At 36.0% G+C, this 14,229-nt stretch overlaps 1 protein-coding gene across 1 annotated transcript; it reads left to right on the forward strand.

Annotated features, from left to right (window-relative positions):
* Nucleotides 1–595: 595 nt before the first annotated feature.
* On the forward strand, nucleotides 596–13,091 carry pcolce2a (procollagen C-endopeptidase enhancer 2a). Its single transcript, XM_084412614.1, has 10 exons — nucleotides 596–829; nucleotides 1,135–1,243; nucleotides 4,386–4,641; nucleotides 4,872–4,996; nucleotides 5,114–5,250; nucleotides 7,720–7,886; nucleotides 8,211–8,294; nucleotides 9,412–9,579; nucleotides 12,509–12,688; nucleotides 12,848–13,091. Exons 1-9 carry the CDS (start codon nucleotides 663–665, stop codon nucleotides 12,637–12,639), a joined length of 1,344 nt encoding a protein of 447 aa, XP_084268740.1. The 5' UTR covers nucleotides 596–662; the 3' UTR covers nucleotides 12,640–12,688; nucleotides 12,848–13,091.
* The last annotated feature ends 1,138 nt before the right edge of the window (nucleotides 13,092–14,229 follow it).

A 14,229-nucleotide genomic window follows, 5' to 3' on the forward strand; every position in this document is an offset into this window, starting at 1 on the left:
TTTTTTTTCATAGATGTATTCTGATCATTTAAAATCATCATCCTGAAACATCCTGAAATTAGTTCAGTAACTTTTATTGTACTTCTGCCTCATTTCCCCTTATCTTTAGGATCACAGAAGTAAAAAAAAAAAAAGGTTCATCTTACCCCCCTCTCCCTATATATATATATAGGGAGAGTGGGGTAAGATGAACCATTTATATATATATATATATATATATATATGGTTTAAAATAGAAAAATGGGACACTCATCAAGTCTGATAAAATATTGTGCAAGGTAGACATCTAGTGGTCTTCCGTCAGCGTGAGGTAAAATGAGGTAAATCAGAGGATTAAAACCACTCTCTGCTCGTTTATATGGACTTAAAAAATATCTAAATGCTCATTCTTTTTTTAAAAGAAGTATCGTAGATAGCCTACCATACAAACGGAAGAAAAAACTTCTTCGCGCAAAACACAACTAGATTCCAGATAGGAAACTGAATTACACAGCCCTGGGCTATATCTAAACGCATTCTGGATCAAATGTAGTCTCCTTATAAAGACAGCAGCAGCGTGCTTCACTACAGTCACAATACTTTTGACGTGGAAGTGACATGCCTTCACTTACAGGGTTTTAGGGAAACTGCCCTTAAACTCCCGCAGAACAAACGGTACATTCATGAGCAGCAGTCAGTCAGTCAGCAGTATAATAATATCTCTGGAGATTTCACTCTTCCTCTCTGAATGTTACATTTGTTCAAACGCGCCTCATACGATGAGGATTATAATCTGGAGCATCGCGAGCGCTTTCCTGTTCAGTGTCATTTTTATGCAGCGACATCGAAGGTATGTGGAATATATAACTAAATCCATATCTAGATGCCTGTATATGGTCAAAAAAGCATTTAGCTTGAATTGATGAAAAATACGCTGAATTCTGTTTGCTGTTTGGTTGGTAACATTGGCTATTCCCTTATAGCCTACAAATTCGACTAATTTGTACTATTTCTAATTAATGAACAAATCATTGCATATTAAGTATGCTGCTGTTCATTAATTTTACCTAGTAGCTACTAATAAAAGCACATGATTTTGAAGTCCTTATGAGTTTCAAACTTAACTATGTGCTTTCCCATTTGTCCTCATTGTAGACCAGTTTTTACATGTGGCGGGAACTTCACTGGAGACACAGGACTGATTGGGAGTCAGGGGTATCCTGGTGTCTACCCACCCAACAACAAATGTGTGTGGAGAATTACAGTAAGGACAGATGCGTGGGAGATATTAGTCTTTAAATGTCTTTTCTGTCAAAGAAAATATTTCCCATGCACCATAAATCTCTTACTAAGTGTGGTCTGGTCTGGGTGATTGCTTACTGTCCCAAGCCAATGATATGTTGGTCCATATTCTGATCCTTCATTGTAATTCTGTAGAAGTCTTCCCTGTTCCCTGTTTTATAGTTTACCAGGCAAAAAATGTAATTCTTTTTGCTTAGAAAAGTAACAACACACTTCACTGGCAGCACACTTCAACAAGCCACACTGTTTGAAGTATGGTTCATTTGTATAGCACACATGTGTTACTCACAAGCACCTCTACTGAATTATGAATGTCTTTTTGAAAATCAGCTTCGACCTAATAGCATTTTTGGAGAGTAATCTAAGGAGTTAAATGTTTTGATTGTGGAAAGATATTCATGCTAAAAAAATTTTTTGAACTACTTTCATCGTTAATAGTGTTTTCCGAAACCACAGTTCCAATGAACATTTGCAAACAGCATTGCAAATTTGTGTGGCTGCCATCTTTTCCCCAGATTAAATGGCACATGCGTATACACTTGGGTGTCCAACACCATGTCGCTGGTTTGTGGTTTGCCCCTTCTTGGACCACTGTTGGTAAAGTCTCACCACTGCTGACCGGGAGAAACCCACTCTGACCCAGTCGCCTTGCCATAGCAATTTGTCCCTTGTCATAGTCGCTCAGATCTCTATTCCTGCCCATTTCTCCTGCATCCAACCCATTGATTACGAGAACCGATTGTTTGCTTAAAATCGAATCTATTCCGAGACCTTAATATGTGGCCTCATTAGGAGATGATCAACGATATTCGCTTCACCTGACTGGCCATAATGTATTGGCTCATCAGTGCTCATCATTCCATTTGAGGGTACGTTTACACGACAACGATATGGTTAAATCAGAGAATGTTTTCCTTTGCGTTTTTTCGCATTCAGACGACACCGTTGTCAAAACGATTCCCATTCACACAGAACCGTGAAAAGGACTTAAAGGTCCCATTGCATGAAAATTTCACTTTATGAGGTTTTTTAACCTTAATATGAGTTTCCCTAGCCTGCCTATGGTCCCCCAGTGGCTAGATGTTTTGATGGGTGTAAACCAAGCCCTGGGTATTTTTGAGAAAATGAAAGCTCAGACGGGCGAATCTAGAAATCTTCCCCTTATGTCGTCATAAGGGGAAAGATTACCTCCCCTTACTCTTCTTTGCCCGCAAAGAGAATTTGGCCCGCCCATGAGAAAATGAGCTGCGCAAGCGCGATATTGGTTTTTCCTCGAGAGACATCATGGCTTGCAAACGAGCGAAGCATGGCAGTTGCTCAGTGTTTGGATGTACAAATGAACACAAAAGTATTTTTTTAGTTCCTTCATCCGAACCTCTGAAGAACCAGTGGGTTATGTGAATTTCTGATGTGTAATTGTTCAAGTTCAGACAGATAATCTTTCTCTCAAAGTCGTTCAATACCGTTTATGCATCAGTAAATCAAGCCAGTGACTAAACGATCAACTTCACGTCGTTTCTCTTAGTAGGATGAAAATAATCGTACTTAAACTGTGATTAATATATATACAGAAAACGATCAAAGAACAATCCCTTTCCAATCGCCCAAGCTGTCAATCACACAGCGCGAGTTTATCTGGACACTTGCCAAAACTCGTTATGAAATCAATGACGCTGTTACGCTGCACAACGAAGCTCTTACTGTACTTACCTCATGTTTGCATTGGTGAAAGCATTAATGAGAGTACAGAAACTGCGTTGCAATGATAAGATCTTCATTCAAGCGATCAACAGGATGTCATCTGCTCAATGCTCATCACTGCAACCTTTTATGTGATGGGAATAGATCTAAATACTTAAAAAAACTTCTCACGATTCGTTAATCCCGATGTAATCGTAAGCTGTAATAGTAAAAGTTTTCGAGAGAGTTCCACATGTAATGCGAGATATTTCATATGCAAGCATGTCAGCCAATCACAGCAGTGGGCGTTTACACTGAAGTCTCACAGCTGACACGCCTCTTCAAACAGAGAGTTCAAATCAGAGGCTAAAATCAGACTAGGAAATATGCCTTTTATTTCTAAATTATAACAACTTTTGATCTAAAAAACATACTAACATTATAAGGGCACACCAGGAAACATTATAAAATAATAAAATAATCCATGCAATGGGACCTTTAAAATGCTGTATTCTGCGTCCCGGCCATTAGATGGCGATGAAACACTATAGATTGAACACGTAATATGCATGTGTATGATGTCATCGTCTTCAGAGAGTCCCTTTTTGTTGTTTACACGAAGACCGTTTTCAAAAACTTGCACTTTGTGGTTTCAACAGTAGAGTTTTCAAAAGTTCGCGTTTTCAGGCCACCAAAACGGCGTTGTCGTGTAAATGAATGGCCAAAACACATAAAAAGTTTTATGTTTTTAGTTGAAAACGGTGTCGTGTAAACAGACCCTAAATATACATTTCATTCTGGATCAAAAATAGCACAATAGTCCTCAGATGCCATCTTCGTTACAGCAGCATTTTGGAGAAATGTAACCGCATATATAGTACAGCAAATACATACTTCATGTAAACATGATAAAAATCTTGGCTTTCTGATGTTTTCTTTCTGAACTATAATAATCGGACATTAATTGCGATTCTGAATTGATTCATTAATTAATTATTACACCACCACCTGTGAGTGACGTCATTGATGACAGTCCTATATTGCTAAACCAATGTTGTTGAAATGACAGAGGTGCGACCATGTTACTTCGATTTCGAGAAATTGCCGCAACTAGCTAGTTAATTTCTCGTTGCATCGTACTGTGGTACTTAGGCAACGAGTTACGCTATTGTATGGGGAATTTACTCCTAATCTCGTGAGAAAATGTAACAATTTTACATTTTGTGGAATTGGTGGCAAATTTGATTCATATTGAAAACATGCTTCTTCTTTTTTCTTTTTTTAAGTAAGCACCCTTAACCCAAACCCTAAACGTAACATTAAGCAAATTGAATGAATGACATTCTCCACCAATTTGCCAAAATGTAAAATAGTTACAAATTGCCATGGGACTGTGTTGACTCTCCTCAATTAACCGTCTACAGGTCCCTCAGGGGAGGGTCGTCTCCCTCTTGTTCCGGGGTCTGGATCTTGAGAGTGATAGTCTTTGCAGATATGACTTTGTTGATGTTTACAATGGCCACATCAACGGGCAGCGTCTCGGCCGCTTCTGTGGTACTGCCAAACCCGGAGCGCTGGTCACCAGTGGAAACAAGATGCAAGTGGTCATGGTGTCAGACGCCAACACAGCTGGGAGTGGTTTCCTTGCTGTATACTCAGCGATCCGCCCAAATGAAAGAGGTAACGAGACTACCAACTTATTACCATCCAAATATAGTAAGTGGCCCTTCCCTGTTATTTCAATTCAGCTCTGTGTTTTGTTTTGCTCATCAGGTTTTTTTCTGTATAAATGCACACTCAAATTTCCAGAAATTATTTCAAAAATGCAGCACTACAGACCTCAGTATTTTCAAATAAATCTGCATTGATTCCATGTCAACAGACTAATATCCAATGATTGTCCATGGCAGGTGACCGGTATTGCGGGGGTCTTTTAGACAAGCCCTCTGGGACGATAAAGACTCCTAACTGGCCAGATAAAGACTACCCAGCAGGAGTAACATGTGCCTGGCATATTGTTGCTCCTCAAGATCAGGTGTCAATTTATTATTTCTATCAATTCCAGATCATGCCACAACAAGTCATGCATCATTGACAGGATGAGTATGAATAAATATCTTTTTAAATTGTAAAGTAACTTCCCCCCTCTCAGATCATTGAGCTGAAGTTTGAGAAGTTTGATGTGGAGAGGGACAACTCCTGCCGCTATGACCACGTGGCTGCGTTTAATGGTGGAGAAATGAATGAGTCACGGAAGATCGGCAAGTTCTGCGGAGACAGCCCACCCATGTGAGACCCTCAGTCCATCACACATGCACCAATACACCATTTACAACTCGTTCACTAAGCAGAAAAACCACCACAGACACTGACCTCGAATTTTTAGACTGATGTTTTTTATTCTTCACTTAGGGGTAAAACGAAGTTCGAAATACCTTTTCGTATTGAAAATGACAGCAGTGAGAAAGCAGCAGTTCAGAAAGCATCTGGTCATAGAGTTATATGTGGATATGTTTGCACCAGCTCTGCAATTCATCACTCCATTCAAGTCACGTCAAGGCTTTTGGTCATACCTAGGATATCCAGATCCACCAAAGGAGGGAGAGCATTTTCACATTTTGCTCCAAAACTCTGGAATAGCCTTCCTGATAGTGTTCGTTGCTCAGACTCGCTCTCCCAGTTTAAAACTAGATTAAAGTCACATCTCTTCAGCCAGGCATTCATATAATATGTTTAATCTTACAGTTCAAATTACAATCCGGCCTCTAGTTAATAAACGCCAGAGGAGAACTGGCCCCCGACTGAGCCTGGGTTCTCCCAAGGTTTTTTTTTTTCTCCATTGGGTCACCTGATGGAGTTTTAGGACACCATTAGGTCACTTGATGGAGTTTTTCGGTTCCTTGCCACTGTTGCCTTTGGCTTGCTCAGTTGGGGATATTCTGGGGATATTTAATTTGATTTTATCAATCAATAAATTCCACTAGAAACAAACCTTGTTGTATTATTTTAATTTAATACTGTGAAGCTGCTTTGATACAATCTGTATTGTGAAAAGCGCTATACAAATATACTTGACTTGACGTCACGTCACCTTTATTTATACAGCACTTTATACAATATATCGCTTTAACGCAAACAGCTTTACAGCTTAAACATGAAAAACAGTGTCACTTTCAATTAGAATTACACCAATGGTAGTTTGACAGTGTTTACCAGCCGAAACAAACTCCAAATGAACTTCATTTTAGAACGGATTGTGTTCGAAATGATGGCAAACCAGTTTGTCTTTCGATTTCGCTTGAAGTATATTGGGGCCTTAATTCTAAAAATCTTTGTTTATGGATAGACTGTAATAGGGCAGTATCAAGGTATATAAGTGATATAACATTATGGGCCCTATCTTGCACCCAGCGCAATTGACTTTGTACACCGACGCATGTATCATTCCTATTTTGCACCCGCGCAAAGCAGACTTTTCCCTCCACAGAAGCACGTCAGTTAACTAAGAAATACACTTGCGCTCCCCGGGGCGGTTCAGCGCAAAGAGGAGGCGTGTTCTGACGCAAACATTCCCTCATGCTATTTTACAGGTTTAGAAAACAATTGCGCCACTGACCGAAAAAAAACAGTTTAAAGTCAGTGGCGCGTTGCGCATGTTATTCATATGCTATTTTAAGGGCGCATGCTTGGCCTTAATCAATGTAGCGTGTGCACAACGTGCATACACTTTGATTCTCTCATCTACACACAGACGCAGCAGTTATCATTTTTGCAAATCATACATTATTACGATAGATAGATAGATAGATAGACATTTTATTATAAAAGCATACATCTAGCTTACACATTTACACATCTCCATCCCCAACGTCCCTGACGAGAACGTCGGTCTCCTCGGCCTTGAACCGCTCCTGTCGTGCGCCTGGCAAATCCGCCGTTATAATAGGAATCCGCTTTAGAACAAGCGCGCCTGCTCTTAAAGGGAATGTGAGATGTCGCTCTGATTGGTTTATTTCACGTTACGCCCAAACCACACCTATGAATAATGAAGCTACTTCAGACCAACCCCGTTTAGATTTGCGCCAGGCGCAAGAGTCATTTATCCCGCCGGGAAAATAGCAACAGCGCCAAGACCCGCCCACAAAGTTACTTGCGCTTTGCGCTTTGACACTTGCGTTTCAGATCGTTAAAATAGGGCCCTAAGTCTGAGTGAACGTAAACAGTTGGTTGACAAATGTCTTACTACATGTTAAATAAACTACTATACTATACCAACTATATTGTGATATATCGTTATCACAGTTGGGAGTTTATATCATGCAATTCTGACTATAACTTGCAATTGTGATTTTATATCTTGCAATTCTGAGAAAAAAGTCAGAATTGTGTGATAAAGAGTCGCAATTATCTTTTAAATTGTTTTATCACGTGGCGGAAACAACCTTTATTGATCAGAAATTGTATTGGAAAGACAGAATTGCAAGATATAAAACCGCAATTGTGAGTTATAAAGTCAGAATTGCGAGATATAAACTATTTAAAATATATCATTCACTTCTGACTTTATAACTTGCAATTCTGAGTATATATCACACAATCCTGAGAAAAACAGACATAAAACTTGCAATTACATTTTTTATTTTTTATTCTTTGGCGGGAACAAGCTTCCATAGTGTCCACATGGTCAATAAATCTTTATTTTAGAGAGGTATTTCAAAAGAAAAATGGTCACATTTATTTATTTATTTTGTCTCGTAGGCCAATTTACTCGGATGGCAATCATCTCCTCATCATGTTTCTGTCTGACCTGAGTCTAACTGCGGATGGATTCATCGGCCATTACCGCTTTAAATGGAGGAGTCTCAGCACAGCCAGCGCCCCTCTCACCCCCATGAGCACCATGCCACCCACCACACGGCCCGCAGGTCAGTCCACAGCCCACTTTCCAGTAGGTTTCATTTCAAATGAAAAATGCAAGTAGCGGCACGGTGTAAAACTGCTGTATTTTATATGTATGTGTGTAGGTAATGACATTGGAATGTACTGAAGATTTATTATGTTTGGTTCATATGGAACGCATTAGTTCGGTCACGTGGGAAGACTAATGTGCTTCTATTTTGTTACTAAAGTGCTTTAACAGAAATAAATGCATGTGACTTTGCTGTGTTTTACACTGTATTTTAGTGCATAAGGACATGCTATAGTTGGTCATTATTAAAACGAATCTTTTCACTCTCTTTTCCAAAAAGCCCTTACATATTCAGAAGGTCTTTGCAAGCAAAAATGCAAAAGGACTGGAACAATTGAAAGTCATTACTGCTCTAGTAACTTTGGTAAGTGGCCGTTGTTTGATTTGAATGTTTTTGCTTAAATAATAGGAGGAATTCTGGGAATTTCTTTGAAATTCGGACTCCAGGCATCAGCGCAAATTTTTTTGCTATACACATGAACATATACATTTCCATATCAGTGCTCTTTTTCACATTTTCAGGACTTTTACAAATTAGTCTGATAAAAAAATGTAAATAATTGGTAACACTAATGTTCATTAGTTAACATTAGTTAATGTATACTCAAACTAACAATGAGCAACACAGTATTTATTAATCTTTGTTAATGTTCGTTAATAAAAATACAACTGTTCATTGTTTATTCATGTTTGTCAAAGTGCATTAACTAATGTTAACAAATACAACCTTTGACTTTAATAATGAATTAGTAAATGTTGAAATTAAGATTAATTAAGATTAATCAATGCTGAAGAAGTATTGTTCATTCTTAGTTCATGTTAACTAATGTTAACAAAGGAACCATATTGTAAATTGTTACCAAATAAATGTACGTATCTGTACCGCTCTTTATCAAAATGATATTTGAGGAAAAATATTTGTATCACTTTACAATAACTTGATATAAAAAAGGATTTGTAATTAAACAAATAGCTTAAAAATCATTAGTTAACCCGTATAAAATACTTTAATATACGCTCGGTATCTAAATATACGCTTTGTAGTAAGTACACTGTATACAAAAATGTACTAGTAGTATACTTGAATGTGTCCTATAACCATTCAAATGAATATGAAATAACATTCATATGAATATGTGCATGAAAATATTCAACATAGTCAACATTTCAAGAAATGTAACACCTTAAAGTGATGTAAACCTATTTTAATGCATTCTTTTTTAAAGTTAACTAAAGCTCTCATTCACCGTCTCTGTTTTAATAATGCTTATAGATGGAAAATGTGTTCAGGCCGATACTGAGACTCAGCTCTTTTTTATTTTATAATTGTAGTGGCAGTAAAGCTGCTGAGCACAGTAAAAATGACAGCACGCATAACAGAACTATACATTATACATTACCATGCACATGCAATTTTATGCATTTGTTCACAGAAGAAACCCTGATTCTGTGAATTTAGTCTTTTTTTTCTCTCCCCACAGTGATTACCGCCACCCTTATCTCAGCAGCCATGAGGGACCACAGCGTCCTCGCCACCTTTTCCCTCATTCACCTTTATAAGGAAGGAAGTTTAGCCATTCAACAGGCTGGGAAGACCATGAGCACAAAAGTCACGGTCCTCTGCAAAAAATGCCCTCTAGTCAGAAGAGGCGAGTATCTTTACACCGACCTTGATCTACAAAAACCCTAACCTTAATCATTTGAATTGAAACCAGCACAGCCAGCGCTAGCACCCAGCGAGCCCAGCAGATGTTTATAGTTGATTGAGGTGGATTTTGGAAGGTGATAGTTTGCAAATTTCGAGCTCCCCCCAAAGTCCTTTGGCTCCATTTGTGGTGTTGAGATATTTCAGGCAGGATATGCCATTTCGGCGTCACGGTGTGTAACTTAAGCTCGCTCAAGAGAGGGTCTCAGTCGGTTTCCTTGAATCGTGGACAGCTAGAATAATAATTCTCTTCAACCCCATGGATGGTATGTGACTTTATTGGTGCCATGCTTTACCTCAGCTCACTTAGTGTCGAAATAGTAAGCCACTGCTCGGAAACTCTGAAAAGCAACTGTTTTGTTTTGAGGGAAATTTCTAGAAAATGTGCCATGGAAGAATTTGCGTTAAAAAATGCAGGAATTGTTTTTGGCAGTTCAGAGGAACAGTTTAACATTAATCATTTGCAGTGGAATTTTTATTGTTGAAATGAAAAGCAAGGGAATAAACAGAATATTATTTGCTTTGGCTCACGTTATATGAAAGCAAAGGCGTCTGTGTTCTTCAACAGTTAAATGAATAAATGAGTAAGGAGAAAAGGAGAGTTGTAAACACCCTCTTGAACTTTTTTCTACGCCACAGGTTTGGGATGTGCATTTGCTAGTTCAAAAGATGTGGCCAATCCTCTGGTACTAATTAACAAAACATCACATTAGAACTAGCAAAAATAAATTGCCCTTAGGAAGTTAGCCTAGCACAATTGTATTGAATGCACTTCATATCTTGAAAGTACAATATCTTAAGAACTGTACTTGCAGATAATGTAATGTTAATGTACTAAAAGGCCACTTAAGGGTCCTAAAAGAGAGTGAACATTCATGATAATCATTTGTCAAAAGAAGTACACTTATTTTGATGTGTTGCCTAACATACTAAAGCACATGTTAAGCACTTGATTAAATATTTAGAGTTAACATATTTTAAATGTACTAAATTGCAACAAATTTGTAATTACAAATATATTTAAAATGCATGACATACAAGTGACATTAAAGTAGGCATATACTTCAGTTTACCGTAAATGCTTGTCGGTACATTTGACATCACTTCATGAGAAATTATGAAATTAAGTCCTACTTGGGTCAAAAAACACTTGTAACTAACTTGTAGTGCCTGAAAACATTACATTCAGTTTGCACTTAAAGGTGCAGTATGTAATATTGAGAGCTAGCGGTTGATATTCAAAATATTGGAGAGAGTTGTTTCCCCGCCCCCTCCTGCTCAAACTCGACGCTCATGCGGGTTTCCTGATTGAGGACAAGCAATGGGAATGAGCGCAATTAACAATGGAAGGTAACGAGCCTTGTAAGTTGTTGAGCTGATTTATTCGTGTTTTAATACACCACAGAGCTTTTTAGATGGATGCGGAGGCTTTCTAGGTCGCATAGAATCTGCAATCTCTGTCCTAGTTTGTTTGCTGGCTACGGAAGCGTATTGCATTCACTTGAGGAAAAATAATCTACTCTGTGTTTATGAATTAACGAGTTAAGAGATCATTTTTCATGAATAAAAAGTTTTTGCTCTGTTTTTCTGAATTAATGACTTAATTATCTCAAAATTATGAGATAATTTTTCTTGAAATAAAATGTATTTGCTCTGTTTTTCTGAATTATTGAGTTAATTATCTCAGAATTATGAGATAATTTTTTATGAATAAAAAGTTTTTGCTCTGTTTTTCAGAATTAATGACTTAATTATCTCAAAATTATGAGATAATTTTTCTTGAAATAAAATGTATTTGCTCTGTTTTTCTGAATTATTGAGTTAATTATCTCAGAATTATGAGATAATTTTTCATGAATAAAAAGTTTTTGCTCTGTTTTTCTGAATTAATGACTTAATTATCTCAAAATTATGAGATAATTTTTCTTGAAATAAAATGTATTTGCTGTTTTTCTGAATTATTGAGTTAATTATCTCAGAATTATGAGATAATTTTTTATGAATAAAAAGTTTTTGCTCTGTTTTTCAGAATTAATGACTTAATTATCTCAAAATTATGAGATAATTTTTCTTGAAATAAAATGTATTTGCTGTTTTTCTGAATTATTGAGTTAATTATCTCAGAATTATGAGATAATTTTTTATGAATAAAAAGTTTTTGCTCTGTTTTTCAGAATTAATGACTTAATTATCTCAAAATTATGAGATAATTTTTCTTGAAATAAAATGTATTTGCTCTGTTTTTCTGAATTATTGAGTTAATTATCTCAGAATTATGAGATCATTTTTCATAAAAAAATATTTTGTTCTGTTTTTCTGAATTAACGAGTTAATTATCTCAGAATTACGAGATAATTTTTAATGAATAAAAGTTTTTGCTCTGTTTTTCTGAATTATTGAGTTAATCATCTCAGAATTATGAGATAATTAAGTCATTAATTCAGAAACACAGAGCAAATATTTTTTATGAAAAATGATCTCATAATTCTGAGATAATTAACTCAATAATTCAGAAAAACAGAGCAAATACATTTTATTTCAAGAAAAATGTATCTCATAATTTTGAGATAATTAAGTCATTAATTCAGAAAAAGAGCAAAAACTTTTTATTCATGAAAAATTATCTCGTAATTCTGAGATAATTAACTCGTTAATTCAGAAAAACAGAGTAGATTATTTTTCCTCAAGTGAATGCAATACGGTTCCGTAGCTGGCTTCCATGGCTGCAATACTCTGTGTTTTCCACCAACTGGCAACCCGGGGTGTCGAAATTCTATTGGATAAGTATATTCTTTTAAAGGATGTTAATTCATATCAAGTAAAAAAAAAAACGAAATAATTATTATATTATATAATTTCTTTTGTTTTTTCAGGGCTTAACTACATTGTCATGGGACAGACAGATGAACAGGGACAGGGTATTGTTTCCCCTTATAATTTTGTGATGGCCTTCAAAACCAAGAAGCAACGGGATCTGGGAGTGCTGAAGAATATTCACTGTTAATGTGCTGGAGTCGGGATTTCTATGACCTACAGTATATTATTCACTTGATGTAAGTGCATTTAATAACATTCATACTTGAAGGACTCTTTCAGTATTTAAGACTGCTCTGACTTTTTCACATTTTTCTAGCACATTTACCCCAATAGAACATTTGCAAAAACTTATAAAATTGTTTGTTTCAATCTGTCTACATACATGACTTTGAAAGACTTTGACAAGATAAATCAATGACGCCCTCAAAGTAATTTTACAAATAACTAGTAAGAAGCACTTTCCTTCAAGAGTTGGACTGAAGATCTGAACTGTTGCAGAGCACGGTGGAAAAATGAAGGCACTCACTACAACAAACTGTCATTTGCAGTAGCTGGGGGGTGCTGACATTTACGAGAGATGCGGACATGTTGGCCTTTGAATCTGACATTTATCTAATCTATCTAGTGTTGTAATGAGTGAACGAAGATTGAAGATGACAAAATGAAATGTTGTCAAAATGAAGTGCATTGTAAATTGCTTTTATGTCAGATGAGGCTACTACAGAAAGTTCCTATGTCACTCTATTTTATTTGAAATACTGTACGCTCTTGTGCAGCTCAGAAACGTATTATAACTTGATTTTTCAAACAATGGGAAAATAAAATGAAAATAGAGTGGAAATTAAAAGCTAAAGTTTGCTTAGTGTATATGAGGGAGTCAGTTTAATTTTGATTCTTTTTTAATAAGTTTATTTAATTGTGATATTAACTGCAATTTAGTAAAACTACTATATTTTGTAAATGCAATATACAGTATAATATTTTATTATTATAAATGATGTTTATCAGAATTCTAAGCTTTGAGATTTTCTTCGCAAAGACTGCAGGTCATTTTTGACCTCCCTTGTGAAAAAGTAGTGATAGAGTACTTATTATGGAAATAAAATACTTTAAAAGAATATACCTGAGTGCGAACTGAATATAATGTTTTCGGACACTTAATTGCATGTTACTTACAGTTAAATGAAAATGTATTATAGTTTAAATTTGAACTTCAGAGTGTTTTTGACCCACTTAAGTACATCTTGATATATAATTACATAAATTCATTGTCTTTGAAATATGGCCAAAGTGTACTGTGTACTACTGACAACACATTTATGGTAAACTAAAATATACTTGTTTAAAATAAAATGCCATTTTATTGAAACATATACAGTATGTCATATATTTAATTATATTTGTAATTACATTACAAGTTGCAATTTTGTACATTTAAACTACATAATAACTTTCAATAAAATATCAAATATAAAACACGCTACAGTTAAATTATAATTAAGTATGTAACATGTATGTTAGTCAACACATCAAAATATGTGTACAATGCACCAACAAACTTTAATTTGACATTATTACAAAGTGCACTTTTTAAGTGTACTTAAAGGGATTGTTCACCCAAAAATGAAAATTCTGTCATCATTTACTCACCCTCAAGTTGCTCCAAACCTGTATGAGTTTCTTTCTTCTGTTGAACACAAAATAAGATATTTTGAAGAATGTTGGTGACCAGCCATTGACTTCCATAGTGTTTTTTTCCTACTATGGAAGTCAATGG

This window comes from Rutilus rutilus, assembly GCF_951802725.1.
Source record: "Rutilus rutilus genome assembly, chromosome: 6".
Classification (NCBI taxonomy): domain Eukaryota; kingdom Metazoa; phylum Chordata; class Actinopteri; order Cypriniformes; family Leuciscidae; genus Rutilus; species Rutilus rutilus.